Below are 24,701 nucleotides of genomic sequence, written 5' to 3' on the forward strand. Positions count from 1 at the left end.
CTTCCAATCAGCATCTTCCTAACTAATGAGCAGAGCTTCTTTGTACCAGTTACCAAACTCAGAAGGACTTCTGATCATACCTGCATCACCTCAACCAGAACCGGCCTACACCCAATGCCACAGAGCTCTTCGCTGAGGGCTATGAGGACAACCTGGAGTCTCAGACACTCACCGTACCCACAGACTGTACATAAGTAGAGAATACAGGATTCAATGAGCATTTAAGTCAAATAAAAGAAGCTGCAGCTGTCAGAGTCTGAGGAAAAGTTTGTGCACCGATTGATGCCGAAGCTAAACGATGTTCTGGTGCTGACGCAACTGTAAAACATTATTATTGAGACAGCATCATGTTGTATTATCTCAGGTATGAGTCAGCCCGGCTCTATAACGAACGCTGTGAAAGGAATTAACCTCAGAGTGATTTAGTGGAGATGCTCGTTTGTCTCCATCACGTGCTCCTCACCTGCAGCCGCTCTCGGTCACGTGATCCCCCCTCCTCGCCCGGCTCGAGCGCCCTCTGCAGGTCGCCCACTTGTTTCTCCAGCTGGGCGACCTGCGACGACTTCTCCTGGAGCTGAACGAGGAGCCTGTTTTTCTCCTCGTCCTCGCCTTTGCCTGGGAAATTAAAAGCGATATTAAGTATCCAAAGGTCAGTTTGGGAACACGCCACAGAGCTTTGGCTTTTTTTTTTTACCCTTGTGTTTGTGAACCATCTGCTGGTGCTCATTCAGCTCCAGCACCTTCCTCTCCAGCTCCTCCAAGGCGCCTCTCGCGTCTCCCCGAGCTCCTGCTCGGCCCGAACACAGACATTTATGAGCAGCCTCGGCGGCCTTCTTCATGCCTGCAAATTCGGAGGAGTCCAGAGATTTGTCCTGCGGGGAGGAAGGAAGAAAACATCACGGAAATTAGTCGGGGATATTAGCGAGCACATCGCCACATCCGGGTTTGACGCCCTGAGGCCAGACTCCTGGAACGAGATGCTTAACAAACGCCTGCTGGAGTGGCTGCAGACAAATATCCTCTGGTAATCAACACGGGAGGTCAAAAAGGAGGTCAAATAAGACGTCTGTCCTCGTGTGAAATGTTAAGAAACTTTGCTCCCACCTTGAATTAAGTCAGTCCGACAGGAGTCATCGTGAAGCAGGTCAACGACAGGTTAAATTCAAGTGCAGCTCAAAAATCTTGTCACGAAAAAAACAATCTGAGAGATTTATATTAATATTCATGAGTCTCGTGTTACCATGGCGAGTGCATCTGGACCGGGACGAGCGGTGGACATTTTGTCGATGAGGTTCTTGAAGATCTCCAGCCTCCTCTCCGCTCGCTCCTCCAGGATCTCTCTCTCCCTCGCCAGCCGCTCACTGAGCACAGAAGACGTTTGTATAAATCAAAACTTTCACAGACGTGAAGAGAGGAATATTAAAAAAAATGTCTTACTGGTAGTCGGTCTGCATCTCAGAGAAGAGCTCTGAGAACTCTCTGCTGATCTCCTCTCTGACTCGCGCCTCCATCAGGAGGCCCTCCGCTCGCTCCTTCTTCAGCTGGACCTGTAGCTGCTTCAGCAGCTCCACCTGGCTCTGACAGACGACACAGAAGAACACGTTAGCTCAGTTTGTTAAGCTGTACGTGATGGCAGAGGAGAAGAGGACGAGGACCGACCTGGTGCATCTTTTTACCGATGACAATCTTCTCATCATTTTCATCGCCGGCCTCCTCGACGCTGCTCTGGTCCATCGTGTCCTCCATCAGGCTCCTTTCTTCCTCACACTCGGCGTCTTCATCCTCCTGGACGGAAGATTTGAATAAACACTCAGTGAAGGTTTCTGTAACAACATGTGATAACCTGGACATCCACCTCACCTGTACATCCTCTAGGCTACTATCCCAGCCAATCAGGGAGCTCCTCCTGCTGCCCCGAAGAGCCTTCCTCTCAGCGTTGTCGATGATGAACGATACCTCACTGGCGGACCTCTGGGACGTGGAGGGAACGGGCCTGGTGGACAGAACCACAATCTGGAAACAGACGGGAAAGAAACACAGCCGTCTTTATCTTTAACTATTCCAACAGAGGGAACGCTTGGAGAGAGAAACTGAAGACGTATGAACACCTTCTGTGCCACAGCAGAGAACTTGAGGACGTTGAGGGTCTCGTCGTACATGGAGGCGCACTGGTTGATGTTGACGATCATGCAGGCTTTACCTCGACCGCAGAAGAAGCCCTGCAGGTAGTGGGTCAGCTTGCTTTCTCTGAAGGGAACATGCTGCAGCAGCCTGAGGGAGGGAGCAGACAGACAGCCGGCGTTGATACATCTGCATCACTCAGACGCAGAGAGAGAGAATGACGGACACGTGATGATCTCACTTGGCCTGCTGATTGTGTCTCAGAGCGTTGATGCATTTTCCCAGGATGAGCAGCGACGTGTTGATGTTGCCCGCCTCTTTCAGACGCTCGCCTTTATTTTGGGTCTTGGCGCATCGCTCCGAGCCGGCCAGGTCGCACAGACTCAACCTGAGGTCACCGAACATGTTTATCCACGTTAGACAAACTAAAGCAGCAGGGCTGTCAACGAGTATGCTAAAGGCCCTTAGTTCATTTACTTGTTTTGTAATGTGTAGGTGTGTTTGAAATAAAAATACTTATACAAGTAGTTACGTCTCGTATTAGCTTGTCCTCCTGTTATTCACATAATGTGCAGATCTAGATATTCGAATGGTTCAAACCTGTGTGTTTTTTTTTAAGAGCGAATATTCAGGCTTCACACTCGTGTTCAACACTTAAAGTTTCACTCACTCGCTGACTGTGTGGACCCTCGGAGTGCCGATGTCTTCAATCCTCAAGATGCGAATGGAGAAAATGCTGTGGCTGCACAAAGAAGAAACCCAAACAGAGTTCAGCAACTTTCAATCAATAAAAACAAGAAATAAGCACGAAAAAACTTCTGGGAATCAGCTCAAAGTCTTAGTTTTCAGATAGTGAGCGACTGAGGGAGTAGAAATATTCTCATGTTTACAGCGACAACAACAAAATGTCAGAACAGACGTGAACTGAACGTCGTCCCGAGCAGTCTGCAGTGAAGAGTTTGTTGATACAACTTCTTTTACTCCACATGCTGCACCTGTGTTTCTTTGTGGTTGCAGGTAAAGTTGGTGAATGAATTTGAAAGAAACTTTGAGCTGAATATCTGGACATGGTACCAGCCGTCGTCCTCACCTCCTGCTGGACAGCTGGTTGAGTCGGGTGGAGGAGAAGCTCTGGTTCTTCTTGCCCAGCTTCATCACCTTGTACGCCTCTTCTGCACTGTTCACCTGAACCCACCGCAGATCTGAAGACACATTCACAGACACAGGACATTCACATAAACTGACTTTTAAAGTGCAGACGCTCATTTTACTGTATTCTTAAACGACCTTTCACGAAGGCGTTGCCCTTCACGTCTTGCGACAAACGCAGTGCAGTTCTCCTCGGGGCTCCGCTGGGCACCGCCTCCAGGAGGTCGTGAATGTTCTCGTTGTAGATTTCACAGAAAGAAACCCAAACAGAGAACTTAGTGTGCGCCTCTGCCTCCAGGCTGATTCGGTCCTCTGCCGTGACGGTCATGCCGAGCATGGAGGAGCCTGCAACAGAGCCCGGCATCAAGTGTAAGAACACACACTCTGATACACTTCAGGATGTTTTACAGACAGTTACAGCGGGAACAAGAAGTATCGTCACCATTTGTCTCAGCAAACATTTTTCTAAAGGTGTTATTGACATGAAATCTCCACCAGATGTTGGTAACAACCCAACTAACCCACACATACAAAGAAACCAACACAAATAAGCTCAGGCATGAAGTTATGTGGCCACACAGGGAACATCTCACGAGGGGTAACGTCTCAAGACGTTTGCAGCCTTCTTGTTGTAGAATATACTGCTGGCATTGGTTTCATCATTTCACCATAAAACGGCCTCGACCAGGCGCTCCTCGCAAGATTTCTGACACAGCAGCGAGAAGAATTATCAGAAGAGTCGAGGACCATCTGTGGAGAGCTTCAGAAAAAGCTGGAATCAAGCAGGTACAATGGTTTCAAAGAAAACAACAAGTAATGCACTGTGCATCACCATGGCCTGTATGCAAGACTCCTCTGCTGAAGAAGCAGCACGTTGAAGCTCGTTCGCTGCTCGGACCGCGTTTGGAGGACAGAACGCACCAACAGTGAAGTCTGGAGGTGGGAACATGATGGTGTGAGCACATAGTACTGACAAACTTCATGTGACTGAAGAGAGGAGGAATGAGAAACAACTTGAATCCAGTTGAAAAACTATGGAAAGAACTGAAGATCAGAGTTCACAGACGAGGAACCTTCAAGATTTGAAGACCAAAATCACACGTGAGCAACGCATGCACTGGCGTCCTGATGCTGTGATCACCAACAAAGGCTTTCATATGAAGTGTTATCTATGGATTTGATGCATGGTATGTGTATGTATGGATTAGTTGGGTTGTGACCAACATCTGGTGAAAATTTCACATCAACAGCACCTTTAGAAAATATGTTTACTGAGAAAAACAAATTAACTGCACTCGCGTGCTCGGACTAAACAGTGTCAGTCACTATTAGGACGTCTCATCAGGTGGTTTCAGTGTCAGGTTTGCAGCCAAGAACTCATTCAGAGATAACAACAAAGACTAAAAGACTGAAGCTTGCCTTCGAGGAGAGTCTTATTGGTCGAGTTCAGGAGGCTGATGTTGCTCTTCTCGCTCTACAACGAGACAAAGAGTGAAGATGAAAATGCATCAAAGACACGTTTTATTCAGGATGTGCTTTGCAGACAGAAAACAGACCGTTTACCTCTTTGAGTTGCCTGAAGAGGTTTCTCTTGAATGCCGCCTCCTCGGCCTGCTGCGTCCGGCTCAGCCTCGTGAACTCGTGGCAGCGGTGAGGTTTGACGGTCGTCTCGGTGAAAACTCGTTCGTCGATGCTGCTGAAAATGACGTCGAGAGACCTGGGCAGGATACCGGCATCGGCGTCGGGGCCTGAAGTGAAAAGAGCAAGTTGTACCTCTAAATATTCAACGTTCAAATCTCCTCAGCAGGAGAGACTCTCCGTGTTGAGCTGGTGTTTTCACATCTCACATGACGAAGGAAGTCATTATAACACACTCAGCCCTGTGAGAGAGGGAAACAGACCTAAGAACGTGAAGGTCTTCCCGGCGTTGGTGACTCCGTAAGTGAAAACGAGAGAGTTCCCCCCTTCAAGAACGTCCTTCACCAAATCTTTGACGGTGCCTTGAAAGAGCTCTCCCTGTGTCGTCTCAGGACCGTACACCTGTTGACAGGAGGAAAGAGGTTAATCAGTAACAAGTGGAAACATGGATCGTATACAGGTGATGAACAGGTGAGGAGGTTTCACAGCGACCTGAGAGAACTGGAAGCGCTGTCCGGTCTGTGCAAGCGATCTGTCAGCGCTGAGCCTCGCGGAGAGAGACAGGCTGGGATGCTTGAGCAGGACGGTGTCGGGCGGCTCGATGGTAACGCAGTCCTGTTGAAGACAGACGAGACTGAACGATTCTGTTCACGTTATCGGAGTTATCAGAGGGAGCTTCGGTGCTGTACCTGTGACTCTCCATTGTCGCTCTCTGCTGAGGTGAACGGTCGGATGCGGAGGTAGACCTGAAGGTGTTCTCGCTCCTCGATGCTGGAATGCTGCACGACACATCCAGACTGTGAGTTCCTTATATTTTCATCACTGATGAATCTGAAATTATTTTTGTTGTTTGGTAAACATGATTACAGTCACCTGTGTGACGTCAGTGAATACCTGTGCGTCAGGTGAAGGGCTGAACTCTGATGAGAGGTCTCTCTTCAAGTCGTCCACCTGCACCTGCTCCACCTGTCTGTCCGCCTGGTGGTGGTGGTGGTTGTTGTTGTTGTTGTTGTTCGGGCTCGGTTCCATTTTCCTGCAACCGAACCGGAACCAGACACTTTAGCAGGTAGCACGTAGCTCCAGGCTCGGCACAAAAGATTTAAAGTTGTTTCAGACGCGTCATTAAAAATGTTTAATTAGTTTTTAATCGTGTTTTTAAAGCTAACGTTAATTTAACGTCTGAGCTAACTCGTTAGCCGCACCTGTCAGCTCGTTAATTAATTAACTAATTAGTTAATTAATTACAATAAAAGTCCGTTAACCCTCCGCGTCAGAGTGACGTCAGTCCAGCTTCAGGTGTGACCGCACACAAACACTCACCTGGCTGTTACCTGTCGGACATTAGAGACAGAAGAAGAAGAAGAAGAAGAAGAGTGTGTCCGTGCTAACGCGGAGCTAACGTCGAGCTAACAACAACACAGCCGAGCCGCGGGCTGAAGTTTGAAACGGACCAATCAGCTTCAAGCTCTGCCCCTGCTGCGTTCACGAGCTGCCGTTTAGGGTTGGAAATCAGGACGTCGTATTCAGAAGTCTAACGGCGGTGGTGTGTTCACGGTGGCTCGTTTGGCTTAGCGTGAAGGCAAAATAAAGTCAGGAGATGTCAGTTTACCGACTCTCGGGTTAAATATGAGGTTTTACGGTAATTTACGGTAAATACGGGCCAGTATCGCCGATACCGACATTTAAATAAAAAATCTTTTTTGGAATTAATTACAAGATTAAAGTCGTTATTAAATATGGCGAGTAATTAATTATATTTAATATATATAATTATATAATTAATTATTGTTATATATTTTTTTTATTTAAATGTGGCCCTAATATTCCGTCAAATTATATATATATATATATATAATTATATAATATAATATATATATATATATATATATATATATATATATATATATATATTTATATAGTTAGATTTTATCATGTTAAAAAAACTAGAAAACTGAACAGCAAGTAAATGATTGTGACACAAACTTCTTGTCATGTTAGAAAGTTTACAAAGTCACTCAGCTCCTGACACAAGACTAGACTACTGTCCCGTCCTCCTGACGGGCCTCCAGCCTCCACAGTGAGACCTCTTCAGATGATCCAGAACGCGGCACGTTGGTCTACAACCAACCCAAAAGATCACAGGTCACCCCGCTGCTCATCGAGCTCCACTGCCTACCTCTTCGAATCTCTAATGCTCGCCTACAAAGTTGTCTCCGGTACTGCACCGACCTGAACGTTACCTCATGACCGCTGTGCTCCTCCAAAGAGCGACGCCTGGCTCTGCCCGTTCGTTCAAGGCAATCCAAACTTTTTCCCTGTCCCTCTCTACCTTTAAAGACCTCCAGGTCTTCAGAGAGGACCTGCTCTCCTAGCACTGCCTACAACTGGACATGATACATCTACCCCTCACTTATTGCTGCACTAACACTTTCTTATTGCACTGTACCTTCATTGTTCCCTTCTCTGTAAGTCATGTTGGATAAAATGACTAAATGTAAACGTGAATGTACATAAATGTCTACAGGACGGTGTTTAGGGAGACACCATTACACTGGTGTGTGTCCCGGAGTAACCTGAACACTTGGCATGTGTTTACACCATTATGTCATGGGTGAATACAAAGAATGAGCAGGACTTAAGTCATTGAAGTTTAATCCTTTACCTTCATGACTCATGATGATACCATCATCGGGTTTTGTTTGTCTGCTGGAAACAATCTTCTGATCAACACAACTTTCTGTTTGACTGAGATCAGTCAAAAGTCCTATTAATCACTGGAAACATGCACAAAACATCTTTTCCATTTGCCACAAAATATGATGCTGATCCGTTTGAGACGTGGACCCGTCAGACCACTTTCCATCAGTCCGTCTCAGATGTTCTGGTCCAGAGAAGTGTGCGGTGTTTCTGTTGATATCTGTCTTTCTCTTTGCATGGTCGAGTCTGAACTTCATCTGTAGATGCAGAGATGAACTGAGCCCATGTAGTAATATCTATATATAATATCTATAATATCACAATATACTAATGTGTAGTATTACACAACGATAAAACACATGTTGACGCGTTGATGTTCTATATTTGTGTTTGGGGCAGATAGAGAGTGTGATGAACTTTCTTCTTTTCGTGAGCATGACTTTTAAGATTTTGATCTCAGACAATTGAATATGAGAAAAAAACTCACATTACAGAATAAATATGACCACAAGAAAACATCTTAATTTCAACCCTGAATTATTCACCTGATATTAGATGTAAAAATCAAAGGTTAGTCAGCAAACAGGTTTCAGCCAATCACTGACGTATTCTTTAGAACTTCAAACTCACCTGGTAGATTTTTAAGATAATTAAGACAGCCTTTGTTTGCACAGATTGCACGCAACTTCTGCAGATTTTAATCTGAAAGGAAATTCTCTTGAACTTTTGAAGATCAAAGTATCCTGAATATTTTCAGAGATGTAGACACACCCGGCCTCAGAGTCACAAAATACACAACATAACTTCACTGCTGTTTGCACGCAACTTCTGCAGATTTTAATCAGAAAGGAAATGATTGATCTTTTGTTCACAGTTTAAAAGTATCCTCAATATTTTCAGACACGTAGACACACCCGGCCTCAGGGTGTATATAAGTCAGAGTCACAACAGACACAACATAACCTCACTGCTGTTTGCATGCAACTTCTGCAGAGTGTAATCCCAAAGGTGAGTGTCCTGAGCTTTTATTCACAGTTTCAAAGTATCCTGAATATTTGTCATGAATTAAAGACAGAGGTTTGCTCTCTTGTAGAAAATGAGAGCTCACGTTGTGTTCCTGCTCTTTGCTCTCATCGTGGTCGGGCTGACAGCGACGCCATCTGATGCCCACGGAGACTATGACGGTATTATTGCGAGAATGTCGTGCATACTTTAATAACACTAACCAACAACTTTGTGGATTCGTTCTCTGACAGCACTTGTTCCGATCTTACAGTTGTCCCGGACGACGTGGCCAAACCAGAAATGTTGGACACTGATATGAACGAACTGAGACGCAACAAGAACTTTGAGAATATTGGAGGTCAGACTTGAGAAATCACATTATTTTCCTGCCATGTCACTTTTTAAAAGTCATACAAGTCCTTGTTTGTCATTCGAGTTTGATTCAGACACACTTTGTCCTTTTTCTCTTTGATATTTGCACCATTATGTGGAATGGATAATAATAATTATTTAAAGATCAGGAGACTCAACATAGTTTGTGTGCTCATATACTCAGCTTCGTGTTAATATATATTCCCAGTAATGTGTTACGAGAGTTTTCCAAAGACTTTTCTACATGACAGCAACTTTATTATTATTATTGAAGGGCTGTCATGTCGACACAGGTGAGGTCAAAGTCCACAGCAGAGCTCAGTGAAAGTGACGTTTTACAGAATGTGTTGTGGCTGTGCTGTTATCTTGCTGTTAATTGTATTTGTAATGAAATCTTCTGCATTTTATTTTGCAGACTATGACTAGTCCATGAGCATGAAGAGAAACAGCTTGAAGACCTCCTCTAAATCTGAGCCAGCCTGTCTGCAGCTGAATGAAATGCACAACGATAAAACACATGTTGACGCGTTGATGTTCTATATTTGTGTTATGAGCTAATAAAGAGTGTGATGAACTCTAACGATGCTTTTTGTCTTTCTTCTTTTCGTGGGCATGATTTTTAAGATTTTGATCTAAGACAATTGAATATGGAAAAAAACAACAACTCACATTACAGAATAAATATGACCACAAGAAAACCTGAATGAATCCTAATTTCAACCCTGTCCTGAATTATTCACCTGATAGTGGATATAAAAACCTAAATCAAAGGTTAGTCAGCACATGAACTGTTAAAACTTTAAATTCAGAGTTTTGTCATTACACTAAAGTCTTATTCACAGCAGTGACTCGATCTGTAGCATTTCTATTTTACACGCGAGCCATTGCTAAACCGCGTAAATCTCAGCAGAGCAGATCGCACCAGGCGGGAAATCCAACACAGAATCAACGTAATACACTTCCTCCCCCTTTCAAAATAAAACACAATACTCTGTTCATGTCCGGTGGCACCAGGTGAGCAGTCAGTCGATCAAAGAGTCTCAACATGGACGATGAGAGACTGATTGTTGAAGTGGAACAACACACAATCATTTACGACAGATGCTTTTTATAATCTCCTCCACGTTGGAGAAGCAGAGTCAGCTGTTTGTTGTTGTTGTTTTCTTTATACACAGTTTATCACGGGGTCTCGTGTACGTCTAGGATTCTCGCGTGATCTCACGTGAATGCGGCTGGCTCGTTCCGCTGCCGTCACGCGCCCGGTGTGAACTGACCCGGGCAGTGGACGGAGCTCCCTGTGTGAATCCCCAGTGATGCTTTCTGGCTACTGCGTATCTCTAAACCAGTCTGGTTACCCCACAAACAGGTTTCAGCCAATTCTTTAGAACTTCCTGCTCCTAAAACTCACCTGGTAGACTTCTAAGATGCTTAAGACAGCCTTTGTTTGCACAGTTTGCACGCAACTTCTGCAGATTTTGATTAGAAAGGAATTTTTTTATTGACAGTTTAAAAGTATCCTGAATATTTTTGGACATGTAGACACAGAACCTTTAGTACTCTCTGACAGTTTAGAGATACACAGTAGCCAGAAAGAATTAGTGTAATGACAAAACTCTGAATTTGAACTTTTAAAAGTTCAAGTGCTGACTAACCTTTGATTTAGGTTTTCAAATCCAGTATCAGGTGAATAATTCAGGAACAGACAGGGTTGAAATTAAGATTTATTAACGTGAACGTGTGTTTAATCGTTGTGCATTTCATTCAGCTGCAGACAGGCTGGCTCAGATTTAGAGGAGGTCTTCAAGCTGTTTCTCTTCATGCTCATGGACTAGTCATAGTCTGCAAAATAAAATGCAGAAGATTTGATTACAAATACAATTAACAGCAAGATAACAGCACAGCCACAACACATTCTGTAAAACGTCAGTTTCACTGAACTGTGGACTTTGACCTCACCTGTGTTTAAACATGAGGACCTTTAGGACTCTCGGAGTTTTCGTTGTGTCTCTGCAGTTCGTTCATATCAGTGTCCAACATTTCTGGTATGGCCACGTTGTCCGGGACAACTGTAAGATCGGAACAAGTGCTGTCAGAGAACGAATCCACAAAGTTGTTGGTTAGTGTTATTAAAGTATGTACGACATTCTCGCAGTAATACCTTCACGGTCTCCGTGGGAATCAGGTGACGTCGCTGTCAGCCCGACCACGATGAGAGCAAAGAGCAGGAACACAACGTGAGCTCTCATTTTCTACAGGAGAGCAAACCTCTGTCTTTAATTCATGACAAATATTCAGGATACTTTGAAACTGTGAATAAAAGCTCAGGACACTCACCTTTGGGATTACACTCTGCAGAAGTTGCATGCAAACAGCAGTGAGGTTATGTTGTGTCTGTTGTGACTCTGACTTGTGTACCGGGCCGACCGGTCTGAGGCCGGGTGTGTCTACATGTCTGAAGCATCTTAAAAATCTACCCAGGTGAGTTTTAGGAAGAATGCGTTTGTGGTTTAGAGATGTGCACAGTAGCCGGAAAGCATTAGTGTAATGACAACACACAAGTTCAAGTGCTGACTAACCTTTGATTTAGGTTTTTACATCCAGTATCAGGCGAATAATTCAGGAACAGACAGGGTTGAAATTAAGATTCATTCAGGTTTTCTTGTTAATTACTCTGTAATGTGATTTCACGTATTCAAAATCATAAAAATCACAATAACAAACATCACTTGAATCCTTCTACCCAGTGAAAGACACGCGGTCACATCTGGCAGCAACGTAAGTCTCGAAATCTGTCACAGCTGTGCAGAAATAATGTCGAAATTCAACTTCCATGGTTTTATCAGGCTGCTTCTAAGCTGCTGGAGCTGAATACTTCAATATACAAATGTAAGATGGACATGTGTTTTATATCTGGTGCTGCAGTACACAGTGTACACGGAGTACTACATGGGAGTGTACTAACAGACACAGCACGAGTGTGGATGAAGGTTTGAGGGCTGCATGTATAAAAGGTGTTATCCTTACTTTGGAGCCTGAGTGTGAAAAATAAATCAAAAAACAAATAATCATCATTGTGCATGTTGAAGCAGGTCCCAGGATCACAAGTTTAAATGACTACACATGAATACACACACAAAGAAGTCCTGCCACTCGTATTCCAGAGGAATAAATAATAAATCACTAATTTCACGTTGGATTACTTTTAAATCGGTTCAAACTCGGCTGGAAATTGTGTTAATGTCTTCGAATGCAACACACACTGTGTGTGTGTGTGTGTGTGTGTGTGTGTTTACTTAAAGCCAGCGACTCAGATTCATATAAGATTTATTCATTCTTCTCTACAGAAGAAAATATTTAACAAAATCTCTAATACAGAACATAAAGAAACATTACTGGTCCTAATATGTACATGAGGAGAGATGGGAAGTGATGCACGATGTTTACACACTGTTTACGGACAGACTCACACAATAGTGCAATCCTAGCTGAGCAAAAAAAAAAAAAAAAAGTAATGATGGGCAAGAGAGAGATGAAGTCTCTGACAAGCTGCTGATCTTTACAACTTCTCCTCTGATCTAACAAAGAGTTCAAACACTCCTCACTGTGATTCGTAGCTCTGCATCTCCCTCTGCTGGATGAATGTAAAACTTATTTAACTGTGTAAGACTCGACATCTGTGATGGGATGATGTTTTCAAAGCGCACCGATGAGAATCTGTGTTCATAAATTTACAGTATGTAGTTTTTTAATGAATGATGTGGGAGGATGTGACAGCTCTGATGAAGAAGAAGAAGAGGTTCACAGGCTCAGCAGTCAGCAGCTTCTACGGACATGATGGCAGAGGAGAAGAGAGTGAAGAGGACGCTGACGGAGGAAGCCATCAGTCAACCAACATTTTATGTAGGAAATGTTTTCTGGTTTTCCCTCTGATGTCCTCCGGCTGCTCCGCCTCAACTCTCTGTGATTTACAGAGTTTATGATGGACAGTGAAGTAAACTGCTGACAGCTGTAGCTGCTGTTAGCTCAGTTCGTCAGCTTGGCGGTGAGCTCAGAGCGACGGGTACCCGTCGCTCTGAGCTCACCGCCAAGCTGACGAACTGAGTGTTTGTACCAACAGGCGTTATGGACGACCAGGAAGAGAAGAGGAGGTAACCAGGCTCAGCAGCTTCTATGGACATGATGGCAGAGGAGAAGAGAGTGAAGAGGACGCTGACGGAGGAAGCTAAGAAGAGAAAAGAAGAGAATGAGCGGGTACCCGTCGCTCTGAGCTCACCGCCAAGCTGACGAACTGAGTGTTTGTACCAACAGGCGTTATGGACGACCAGGAAGAAGAAGAGGAGGTAACCAGGCTCAGCAGCTTCTATGGACATGATGGCAGAGGAGAAGAGAGTGAAGAGGACGCTGACGGAGGAAGCTAAGAAGAGAAAAGGAGAGAGTGAGCGAGCAAGAAGCCGCCGGACAAGAGTAAATGTGGGACTGACTTTTAGTGGTTGGTGAGAGCTTGGTGAAATAAAAGGCTGAAAGACAGACGCCGAGCTGGGCTGACTGCTGCTGGACTAGGCAGTGAGATCAGCTGCTGCTGGGTCTGGTTCTGGTTCTGGGCTGACTGCTGCTGGACTAGTCACTGATATCAGCTGCTGCTGGGTCTGGTTCTGGTTCTGGGCTGACTGCTGCTGGACTAGTCAGTGTTGTAGTACGGTCTTGGTCTCGAGACCACTTTTTGAAGGTCTCGGTCTCGTCTCGGAATCGTCTGCATTTTTACTCGGTCTTGTCTCGCTCTCGGACAAAGCGGACTCTGGATTTTATGTCAAGACCGGTCAAGACCACAACTGTGGGGATGTGAATAAATTGCCTGTGCACTTTTGGATTAACTTGTTAATATCATTACTGTGATTTTGAGTAAATCGTATTGTCGCACGCCCCCCAACAAAAGTGCATGTGAGTGACAGGAGGCCGTGAGAAGATGTCAGCCAACTCGTCTATAATAAAACTTGGTTACCTGAACCACAAAGACTTTTTGCTCATAGAAAACAAAGGAAAATTCCCACACATGAAATTCATCTCTGCGGTGCCTTTTGATTATTTTATCAAGATATTTCATTATACATACATATAATACAGGTCAACAAAAGAGGTGAATTAACAGGAATCTTCTTTTGTTTTCTCTGGGTGTTTTCATGGGAATGTGGATTACTTGCAGATCTATTTGAGCGGTGCTTATGGTTTGCATGTTCCACATTTTAACATAAGTGTGTCATGCAGTGTGGGACACTGGTCTGGTCTTGGTCTTGACTCAGTCTCGACCCCTTAAAGTCTTGGTCTTGATACACTGTGGTCTTGGTCTCGACTTGATCTGGGTTTAGGTGGTCTTGACTACAACACTGTTGGACAGTATGGAAGTTTTGTCTTGTGTCTAAACTATAGTAGAGGACTTGTAGAATTACAGCCGGTCTGTCCTTTAAAGTTTCGTGTAATTAAAAAAAATCACATCCAGTTGAATTCTACTTTGTTGATACAACTTCTACTCTAATTACACTCATTTTTACAACCCACCAACACTGACAGAACCGCCAACTAGATCACTAATTTGGCTCAACTAAGAGAATCAACTATAAAAAAGAAACTGTTGTTTTTTTTACGGTAAAATATCGTCAGCTGTGGTTGCCAGAATTTTATCGTAACAAATACGCTGTAACTTTTTCTAATATTTCAGTGACAGGATATTAGTACTTGGCATTTTATTCCATATTTTAAAATGTCTTTTACTGTGAAAGACTGTGAAAATGCCACTAAATATTACAGTGTTTTACTGTATGACTGTCAGTCTCTAATACAAAATACGACTTTATTCTGTATAAATTCCCTTAAAATGGCGTTTAAATAAAGGTTTTGAATGTATAAATTCCCTTAAAATGGCGTTTAAATAAAGGTTTTGAAATGTGGCTGTAAATATTTTACTGTCAGTTTTTCACATTTTTTACAGTGTGTTTAAAAGTCACAATGAGTGACGATGAGTAGCAGATGAACTGGAGATGGAGGTGGTTACAGAGGGTTGATCCATCACAATATAATCTAAACAGCTGTGCTGACGTTAACTCATGACTCTGAATGGTCAACGATGTAAATCAATGCGAGGACACACAATGACAAGATCATTCAAACCTCAGCAGTGAACCAATACTTCATGACATAACCAAACACAAACAGTGCAAAGCACTGGGTTAGTTGCATTGAGATTATTATATTATGGCTACAATGTTCAAGCTAACAGTCTGAAGGTTATTAGGCACATATTTCAACACAAACAACAAAACGCCAGAGGACAGCTGTCTGAATGAAGCCTCAGCCTTAAAATCGACTTCCTGCTTCGGTAAATGGCGATAAATGCTCGGACGTGTCTTTTGCTTCTGTCTTTGTCACAATACGGTAAATGAATAGCTGGCTTCAGTTTTTATGGACACACGTCATAGACTGTGAGCTCAGAGCACAGGGGTTAATGTTAATGTTTGGACCGATGTCAGGAGAATTGCTGAGCAAGTGTCGTGCCAGAACCGGAGCTGGGCAAGCAGGCAACGTAACCATAAAACCTCTGCGATGTGTCAAACCTTCCACGATACTAAAACAGAGAGACGAAGACAAAGACAGAAGCATCCGCTCCTCCAGTGAACACTTTGTGTTTAGATCTACAGTTTAATGTGTAACGTCTTTGTTGCATTAACCCGACCTCCTTCGTGGAGGAGGGCTCAGAGCTACATTTTGCTGCTGGGGTCCAGTTACAGACTTGATAATAAAACCAGAGCCCTTGATAAAAAAGAGTTCTAACAATTTATACAACAGTGGACAAGTTGAAATGCCCTCTCTGGACATGAAATATTCAACAATGACTTCTGGATAGGGGGTGTGGGAGTGTTGATAATTCCTGTCCAGGTGGTTTCCTAATTAATTTATGGTTACAACAAGTCATCCACTAGGATACTACCACCACACTGGAAGCTAACGGACGGCACGCTGCTATAAATGTTCACACACCACAGACTGGAAATTAGCAGCCGTGTTCTGGTGGTTCATCCGAAACATGCCAGGGGAAGAAATGCAAAAGAAATGCGAGAGGTGTGTGCTTCTGTCTACCTTAAACTACACTACGAAATACCACACTGTTTACACTCAGCCTTTCTTCGACAGACAAAGTCAGATTACCGTCATCTAAAAGATGTTTTTGTAAAGTCCAAAAAACACACGACCTGCATCAGTCCTCGTTCAGGAAGGAGAGAACATGGCAAGAACTGAACCAGACACAGGTGTTGTTACCAGATGGAAGAATAATGGAGAGCCTTTGTCCGAGGGAGGCGACAAACCTTACAGTACAATAAGTGAGTCTTTGTTTTGTCTGTGGTTCAGCTGGCTGAGTTTCAGTCCACTGAGAAGTCAGCAAATTCTCACCCTTGTTAGGTGTTAGCAACTGTGTGGAAGAGGTGTCTATCTCAGTCTGTGTCCATTGTTTGGTGTCACAGCTGCTCGCGTTCCCCACATTACAAGTGTTTGTTTAATTCAGCTGGGGACGGCCGGCGGCGCAGGTGAAAGAAACAAATTAATTGTCCTACAAGATCTGGTTCGCCCCTTGTTGCCGGGAGTTGCCACCATCCCCCGTCTCTGATTGGTGTTTATAAAGGTCACATGGCATGAGAGGGAGGGGGTGTCCCTGCTCGGCCAACACCGACTCATAAGGCGGTGCCGCTTCCAGCGGGAAGGAGATGGAGGCGATGTGTTGATGCTCCTGCTCCTGCAGTCCCAGCGGATAGCGGGAGGGGGAGAACCAGGCGGCGCTGGCAGAGATCTCTCCACAGTATGGAGACGGATCCAGGCCGGTGTAGTCAGGCTGCTCCTCCTGCTCCGCCCCTCCTTGACAGGGGTCCAACAGTGAGTACGGAGGTGGATCATCCGTAGGTATGTAGACCTGAGTCGAACCTGGGCCAACACACTCATCGTAACTGTGGAGATAAAGGACAAAAATCCAAAATTCAAAAGTCACTCTCTTTGGTTTGGATGTTTGCACCATTGGCATCAACATATTTATTTCTTTTTTTAGTTCCCTCACGTGCCGTTGACTTCCAAGATAAGTCTCCAGTTTAACCGAACAAAATAAGTGTTGGATCTTTAAGGAAACGTTAAGGAGCATATTAGTTAGAAACATCCGATCTCCGAGCTTGAAAATGGTGGTACACCTTAAAACTGAAAACATTCAGCAGCAACTATAACAGGGGAAGTCAATTTCAGGAGCATTCTTCAACAACAACAACAACTGACAAACAATGGACAGCGTATGTAAGACGTCACCTGTAGGTTTCTGTTGGTGTTCCCCCTCCCAGCTAATCTGAAACAAAGACGTGGATCATCGGTGGACTGGAGTGGACTGGTTGCTGTAATGAGCCATCCGTAACACCCACCTGTCAGTCAAAGCGTCCACGCTCTTAATTTCTTTAAATTGCACTTCCAAAATTTAAGTTTATAGAATCAAAACTGAGGAATATAGCATTAATTTATCTTAAAGTGATCCAGGAGAGGAACAAAGAAAGCTGTTGATCACGTCGTTGTTTTCAGAATGTAATCCCATAACTCTGTGATAGATTATGTGCTGACAGCTGATCATGACAGGGACGCAAAAAGGAACAGAAATAACCTTCAGAGAAAATATTACGTAACAACAAGAGCATCGGGAACTGCTTTCATACGGACTCACATATTCATATTTGTGATGTGTTATTGGCTCCATGAGCTCAACGCTCACACCTCCATTCATCAATGCAAACATGTTTTCATTCTTCACAGCTGATTTCTCTGTGTGTGTGTTAGAGAGGTCAAAGGTTCAGGCTCAGTTACAGAACATCGTCAGTTTCAGTGTCTTTGCAGCATTGTTACCTGAATACAAACCTCACACACACACACACACACACACACACACACACACACTCAGAATAACATGACGTACATCCATTCATCCATTTCTTTCTGGGTCAGTAATTGCACTAATATGTCAAATTTAACGTGATTTATTAACACTGCACACTTCATCATCAACATGTCTAACCCAGCAGGAGTCGATACAAACAGCAGCCTCCTCCCTTCCTTCCTCCCTCCCTTCCTTCCTTCCTCCCTCCCTTTCTTCCTCCCTCTCTCTCTCCCTTCCTTCCTTCCTTCCTTCCTTCCTTCCTCCCTCCCTTTCTTCCTCCCTCTCTCCCTTCCTTCCTTCTTTCCTTCCTTCCTCCCTTCCTTCCTCCCTCCCTTCCTTCCTTCCTCCCTCCCTCCCTCCCTCCCTCCCTTCCTTCCTTCCTTCCTTCCTTCCTTCCTCCCTCTCTCCCTTCCTTCCTCCCTCCCTTCCTTCCTTGCTTCCTCCCTTCCTTCCTCCCTCTCTCCCTCCCTTCCTTCCTTCCTTCCTTTCTCCCTCCCTTCCATCCTTCCTTCCTTCCTTCCTTCCTTCCTTCCCCCTCCTGCCGCCCTCCTCTCACTCCGGCGTCCGTCCCTTCCCCCTCCTTCCTTCCTTCCTTCCTTCCTCCTCACTCTCCCTTCCTTCCTCTCTCTCTCCTCCTCCCTCTCTTCCTTCCTCCCTTCATCCCTTCCTCCCCCCTCTCTCCTCCTTCCTTCCTTCCTTCCTTGATGAACTCCTCCAGCAGACCTCAGAGGAATTTTCCACCAACTCCGAGAGAAGAGGACGTATAAAACAGAAGAAACAAATAGAAAACAGGATTATAAAACCAGTGTGTGTGTGGTGTGTGTGTGTGTGTGTGTGGTTGGTGTGTGTGTGTGTGTTGTGTTGTGGTGTGTGCTAATGGTAGATGATGATGGGAGCAGAGGAAGCAGTAAAGTGTAACTCAATCAGCTCAGTGGTTAACTCTATCAGTCTGGTACCACACTGTGCTGCATGTGTGTGTGTGTGTGTGTGTGTGTGTGGTGTGGTGTGTGGTGTGTGTGTGTTTGTATTTGAAAGCAGTGTTGGAGACTTTGACTGTGTGTGTTTGCCTGTAAGAGAGAGGCGAGATTCTATTTAAGCTCAGTCAGAAGGCCGAATGTCGAACAGTCAAAGGAAGCTGAGACCTCTGTGTCCACTGATCAAAAGTCTTCCACTGTAAAGCAGTGCATGTGTATTAATTACACCTTTTAATTAGTTAATCACTGGTCCGTCGTTTATCTGAAAACGAGACAGAAGAGCTGTTGTGAAGCTCCGTGTGGCAGCTCCTACATCCTAAATACATACGTGGACCCCTAATCCTGCATAACGTTAAGCCTTAATATAATGTGAACAGGTGAGTTGTATATAAATTCACCTCAGTACAGTTGTCATGAACGGGGAAATTAGCTACAAAGAGCAAAACTGTTTTTTGTACCAGGCTTAAACATGTTTATTCTGCTGTGAAGTTGGACATTTGGACATGGGGACTTATGGAGACTGACTCACTTCTGGAGCCAGCCTCAAGTGGACGTTAGAGGAACGGCAGTTTTGGCACTTTACTTCAGTCGGCTTCATTTTCCAGCATGGGGGTTGCATGGAAACGCAGAGATCAAAACAAGTCACCTTGGAAGTTGTTTGTGATATGCCCATACATGGTAACTAGGGGGCGTGTCTTATGTTTGTGTTTGATATGCCCATACATGGTAACTAGGGGGCGTGTCTTATGTTGTGTTTGATATGCCTATACATGGTAACTAGGGGCCGTGTCTTATGTTTGTGTTTGATATGCCATACATATGTAACTAGGGGGCGTGTCTTATGTGATGTCACACATCTAGAGCCTTTGATCTGGACTGTATAATAATGGAAACCAACACTGCTACAGAAAACTCACCAGAGTAAAGGATCCCAGAGAAGAAGACGACTCTTATGGAAACAATGAACTCCCCGATGAACACCAGGAGCCTGCAGCTGCTTCTGCTTCTGGCTGCGAGTCTCCAGTCGAGACAGACAGTCAGAAGCAGCTTCGTCAGTTTGTCACCATGCTGACCTTAAGACTGTTACACAAGTGTAACACTGTGCAGAGCCGTACCAAGGAGCAGTGGGTGGCCCACACGAAGACCTGGTTAGCCAGACCATGGAGGGGCTCACCGTGACGGGAAACTTCTGCCCAGACGTAAGGACATGAAGAAGGTGTGCAAGGCCGTGCAGAAAGATCTGCAGAAGAGGTACGGCAGCAAAGGACTGCTGCAGACTGTCATTCTGCAAGAGGACGCAGCCGTTGATGCCGACATCGCCCAGTGTCTGGCAGACTCACACCAGAGCTTTCATCCGATGACAGACCAAGAAACGCCTCTCGCAGTCGGTGGGATCACACTTTTGGCTTACTTTGACTGCACAAGCCATTGCATCTACATTCTATGTCGTGGTAGTGCTATTATAGTTGGTGTCACTATGTAGTGCTTTCCAGGTGTGAGTGTGATCAGTGTTTTTAGGAACACTCTGATCACATTCACACCTTGTGGTTTTCTCCGGGTCGCTCCGGTTCGCCACCGTTTAATTTCAACAAAGAAAAAAAAAACCTGTACTTTCTTGACTTACCATCCGGTCACAGTACATGTTGTCAGGGTTTTTCCTCCGGGTCGCTCCGGTTTTCCCTTCCGATCAATCGATCGAGATTAAAAAAAACCTGTATTTTTGACTTTACCTCGGTCACAGTACATGTTTGTTGGGTTTTTTTCTCCGGGTCGCTCCGGTTTTCCTTTCGACAAATCGAGAGATAAAAAAACCGTACTTCTTGACTTTACCATCCGGTCACAGTACATGTTTGTCAGGGTTTTTCTCCGGGTCGCTCCGGTTTTCCCTTCTCGATCAAATCGATCGAGATTAAAAAAACCTGTTACTTTCTTGACTTTACCATCCGTCACAGTACATGTTTGTGGGTTTTTTCTCCGGGTCGCCCGGTTTTCCCTTCTCGATCAAATCGATCGAGAAAAAAAAACCTGTACTTTCTTGACTTTACCATCCAGTCACAGTACAGTTTTGTCAGGGTTTTTTCTCCGGGTCGCTCCGGTTTTCCCTTCCGATCAAATCGATGAGAAAAAAAAAACCTGTACTTTCTTGACTTTACCACCGGTCACAGTACATGTTTTGTCAGGTTTTTTCTCCGGGTCGCTCCGGTTTTCCCTTCTCGATCAACCATCGAGATTAAAAAAAACCTGTACTTTCTTGACTTTACCATCCAGTCACAGTACATGTTTGTTGGGGTTTCCCATCTCGTTCAATTCAATTGAGAAAAAAAATTTAAAAAAATAAAAATATTTTTATGTATATGTATATATTACAGTGTTTTACGTACAATTACAATCTCTAATAATAAAATACTACATTATTCTGTATAAATTTGCTTAATAATGTTGCTTAAATAAAGATTTCTGCACTCAAGAAAACACAGTCATGTCCATGAGTTTTACTTACTGTTATGGTTTGGCAATTTCATATATATATATATATATATATATATATATATATATATATATATATAATATATATTATATTAGTGGCTGTCAAAATTTAACGCGTTAATTTTGTCGATTAATTTTAAAGAATTAACGCGTTAGAAAAAATTAACGCAATTAACGCGGTTTGTTTACTTCCGGTGGCGGCCGCCATTTTGGATGTGGCAAAGTAGAGCTTTGTTCCCAGATATATTAGTGTGTGTGTGTGAATGGGCATTAACTTAAAGCCCTCACGGAGACTGCGCCCTGGGCGGTCGCCCACATTGCCCACAGCTAAAACCGCCCTGCTTGTATTAGTTTTTCGGGCAGATCTGCCACATCCAATTGGCGGACTTGTTAACGTATCGCAACAAACGGACCAACCCGCTCATGAGGCGTCTATGTGTATATGTCTATGATCTATCCTAACTAAAGGAGAGTCTATGTATATGTCTATGATCTATCCAACTAAAGGAGAGTCTATGTGTATATGTCTATGATCTATCCTAACTAAAGGAGAGTCTATGTATATATGTCTATGATCTATCCTAACTAAAGGAGAGTCTATGGCGAAAAGATGGATAAGGACGGACTTTTAGGGGGAACATTTCATTTAAAAAGTTGCCCGACGGCTTGTTGGACAAAACAAGGCCAATTTGCACAGTTTGCAAAGCCGAATTAAATCAACTCCACGAAGTAACACAACTTTAACATATCACCTCAAGCAAAACACCCAGTCTACACTACAGGAGTGTGACACTCTCGTCAGTATATTTACCTCATTCTGGTTTTTTCTGTTTGCACTGTGCATATGTGCACCTTAAGCCAATAAAATGAATGAATTAAATAACTTTCTCTGTGTTTATTCTACATTAATTTGATCATTTTACATAAATAAAATTCATTATAAGCTTCAGTCTCAGAAAAATGCATTTAATGTATTGATATATTTATTGATAGATTAATCGTGATAATCGCGATTAATTACAGAAATTTTTGCGATTAATTAGTTAATTTTTTTTTAATCGATGACAGCCCTAAGATATATATATATATAGGTATATACAAGAACAAGTTACCTTAAATAAAGTGCAACAAATGGAAAAGTAATTGTCCGTGTTAGTGTCAGATCACAGAAAATAAATATTAGCTTTCTGGCCTGTTAGCTGATATTAGATTGCAAGTAACTCCTGTTTGCCAACAGTAGTTTACATGTTGTTTAATGGTGTTATATAATATGTGTGTGTGCCGCAGCTCCTGTTTCTCGCACTCGAAGAAATGGGACAAAAAATACTGCTGATGTGTGTTTGTGTGTGTGTGCTCACAGTACTCTTAATTGTCCAGCTCCCAGGGTACTTGTAGTACAGCCACAGTTCATTTACTGTCTCTATCTGCCCCTATTAGAGGAGAGCAGAAAGGGATTTAACCGCCACCTCGTATGATAACCACACTAAAAGCTGCCTGTGATGCAGAAGAAATAGTCTTAATTATCTCCCGTTCTCTGCCCCCGTCTCTAAAAAAAACAAAAGAAAACACCAAAGCTGCAACTTAACATTTACCGGATGAGTTTGTAGGCGGAGAAAAGAATGGAGAACGCTGTAAGGTCAAGCAAGGACAGAGACTGACTCACTTCTGGAGCCAGCCTCAGCACCAGCCACAGAGGTTGCTGCTTGCTTGGTTGTTAACACATGCACACAAACCAGAGGATGGGTAGGAGTTACAGTCTTCTCATTGTTTACTGACCAACGTTCATGTCACGGCATGTTGAGGTGAAAATTGGAGGTCCGGGGTGTTTGGGAGGTGTTGGAACACTCTCCGGGTCTTTGGTCTCTCAGGGGTTCTAAGCTCCTCAGCTCCTCTGCAGCCTTCTGCTGTGTGTCTGCAGAAATGCCACACTACATAATGAATGTGTGTTTTACACCTCTGTGTGTGTGAGCTAGGTGTGGCTGAGTGTAGATAATACGACCCCTCTGAGACACATGCTGGGTGTCTGTCTTTATCTGTCTCCAGATCCAGACGTGTCACATGAATAAATTAGCGATTAACAAATGTTTGTGCACAGTGGCAGGGTGATTTTAATTAAAGGAAGAAGAAGCCGCCGGACAAGAGTAAATGTGGGGCTGACTTTCAGTGGTTGAAAGACGCGTTCTACTGATTTCTTCGTATCGTTGCTGAAACTTGAATGCAGATTTGTGACGATACAAAAGGAAGTAAGTCAGATACGAGCAGGTCATGGAGGAGGGGAGGACCTCTGGCATGTCTTCATGCTTTGGTAGTGACGCTCTACAGAGCTGGACGCCGGACAACTCGAGCTACAGCATAGAGCATATGGTCTCTGTGTGAGTGTGAGCATGTGTAAAGCTGGCACGTCCGTCCTCTTTACCACTGTGAGAAGAACTCGCCTGTGGAGCAAGAGGACCGTATAGATGCTGTGTGTGTGTGTGTGGATCTCATTTCTTAAGCAGCTCATGAGATGCATTTCAAATAAAGCTTTAAATGACACTTGGCAGATCAGAAACAGAGGTTGCATGTCTCCTGTTGTTGTTCAGTCATCGAGCTTCATCCTTCCTGTCTGGTGTTCTCCTTTCTCCAAAGCTTTCACCGTTCACTGACTCGGCGTTACGAACTGCTGTGAGACGTCGTGACCTCAGTGCACCCTTCTCATCTCTGTCAGTGACACTGACCATTGGTGTCAGACAGCGTGACAAGGCAGCAAGATACAAGCTGATTATTGCCGTCATTCAACGAGGCCGCTGAGCAGGTGAAATCTTGTGATAGGTCAGGAAAGCAGCGCACTGTGTGTCTTGAAAAACTCATGTCATCATAAGACTGCAAGCTCGTTTTTACAGCCTCGCTTTGCAGCAGCAACAGGCAGCAAACGAGCTCTGATGAAGCTACCTGTGCAGCACCAAACAGCAGAGAGACAATGTTAGACACTAATAGTGAACATGGCAACTAAAGTGTAATATATAAGTGTAAGTTTGACTATTAAAGCCATATCACACGGTAAGGAGTGCTGTTATACTGAATATCAGCACAGCTTTGATTGAGCTGTAGGTTTAAAACGGTTCACCTCATTCCTACACTACAATAACGCTAGTCTAACACTAAAATAACGCTAGTCTAACACTCAAGTAACGTTAGTCTAATACTGAAATAATGCTGGTAGAGAGTTCTTCAATCCACAATGTCAAATTTGTACAGAAACACAGTTTTTATTTTCCCCAAACAAAGTGCTGGTTGTCAGGCGGAGTCCAGGTCAGCAGACAGCAGCTTTA

The 24,701-nt window shown here is 44.0% G+C and overlaps 2 protein-coding genes and 2 long non-coding RNA genes across 8 annotated transcripts in view; 1 reads left to right on the forward strand and 3 right to left on the reverse strand.

Moving 5' to 3' along the window:
• kif20ba (kinesin family member 20Ba) overlaps positions 1-6,394 on the reverse strand; it is a 30,634-nt gene extending 24,240 nt beyond the window's left edge. The window contains exons 1-18 of one of the 4 annotated variants that reach the window (XM_027275531.1): positions 6,229-6,394; positions 5,782-5,941; positions 5,598-5,687; positions 5,401-5,523; positions 5,172-5,310; positions 4,834-5,018; positions 4,690-4,744; positions 3,409-3,615; positions 3,212-3,323; positions 2,792-2,863; positions 2,363-2,509; positions 2,109-2,271; positions 1,861-2,013; positions 1,660-1,785; positions 1,438-1,577; positions 1,241-1,361; positions 695-872; positions 464-615 (exon numbers count right to left, since the gene is read on the reverse strand). In XM_027275531.1, coding sequence (XP_027131332.1) covers positions 464-615; positions 695-872; positions 1,241-1,361; positions 1,438-1,577; positions 1,660-1,785; positions 1,861-2,013; positions 2,109-2,271; positions 2,363-2,509; positions 2,792-2,863; positions 3,212-3,323; positions 3,409-3,615; positions 4,690-4,744; positions 4,834-5,018; positions 5,172-5,310; positions 5,401-5,523; positions 5,598-5,687; positions 5,782-5,937 — 2,319 coding nt within the window. In that variant the 5' untranslated portion in view covers positions 5,938-5,941; positions 6,229-6,394. The remainder of the gene's footprint in view (positions 1-463; positions 616-694; positions 873-1,240; positions 1,362-1,437; positions 1,578-1,659; positions 1,786-1,860; positions 2,014-2,108; positions 2,272-2,362; positions 2,510-2,791; positions 2,864-3,211; positions 3,324-3,408; positions 3,616-4,689; positions 4,745-4,833; positions 5,019-5,171; positions 5,311-5,400; positions 5,524-5,597; positions 5,688-5,781; positions 5,942-6,228) is intronic. The other 3 variants (XM_027275533.1, XM_027275532.1, XM_027275534.1) reach the window with 3 other exon arrangements.
• A 2,119-nt stretch (positions 6,395-8,513) lies between these two features.
• Positions 8,514-9,562, forward strand: LOC104934118 (uncharacterized). Its single transcript, XR_003461780.1, has 4 exons — positions 8,514-8,613; positions 8,699-8,789; positions 8,882-8,968; positions 9,398-9,562. It is a non-coding gene; the product is annotated as an uncharacterized LOC104934118 (long non-coding RNA).
• A 1,128-nt stretch (positions 9,563-10,690) lies between these two features.
• Positions 10,691-11,399, reverse strand: LOC113744731 (uncharacterized). The gene is made up of 4 exons (XR_003461781.1): positions 11,317-11,399; positions 11,141-11,231; positions 10,939-11,048; positions 10,691-10,821 (listed from the first exon to the last, which is right to left on the reverse strand). It is a non-coding gene; the product is annotated as an uncharacterized LOC113744731 (long non-coding RNA).
• Positions 11,400-15,652: 4,253 nt separating this feature from the next.
• bean1 (brain expressed, associated with NEDD4, 1) overlaps positions 15,653-24,701 on the reverse strand; it is a 45,218-nt gene continuing 36,169 nt past the window's right edge. For both annotated transcript variants that reach the window (XM_019274523.2, XM_019274522.2), the window contains one exon: positions 15,653-16,970. In XM_019274523.2, the coding sequence (XP_019130068.1) occupies positions 16,580-16,970 (391 nt within the window). In that variant the 3' untranslated portion in view covers positions 15,653-16,579. The remainder of the gene's footprint in view (positions 16,971-24,701) is intronic.

Source organism: Larimichthys crocea, unplaced genomic scaffold, assembly GCF_000972845.2.
Source record: "Larimichthys crocea isolate SSNF unplaced genomic scaffold, L_crocea_2.0 scaffold146, whole genome shotgun sequence".
In the NCBI taxonomy this organism is placed as follows: domain Eukaryota; kingdom Metazoa; phylum Chordata; class Actinopteri; family Sciaenidae; genus Larimichthys; species Larimichthys crocea.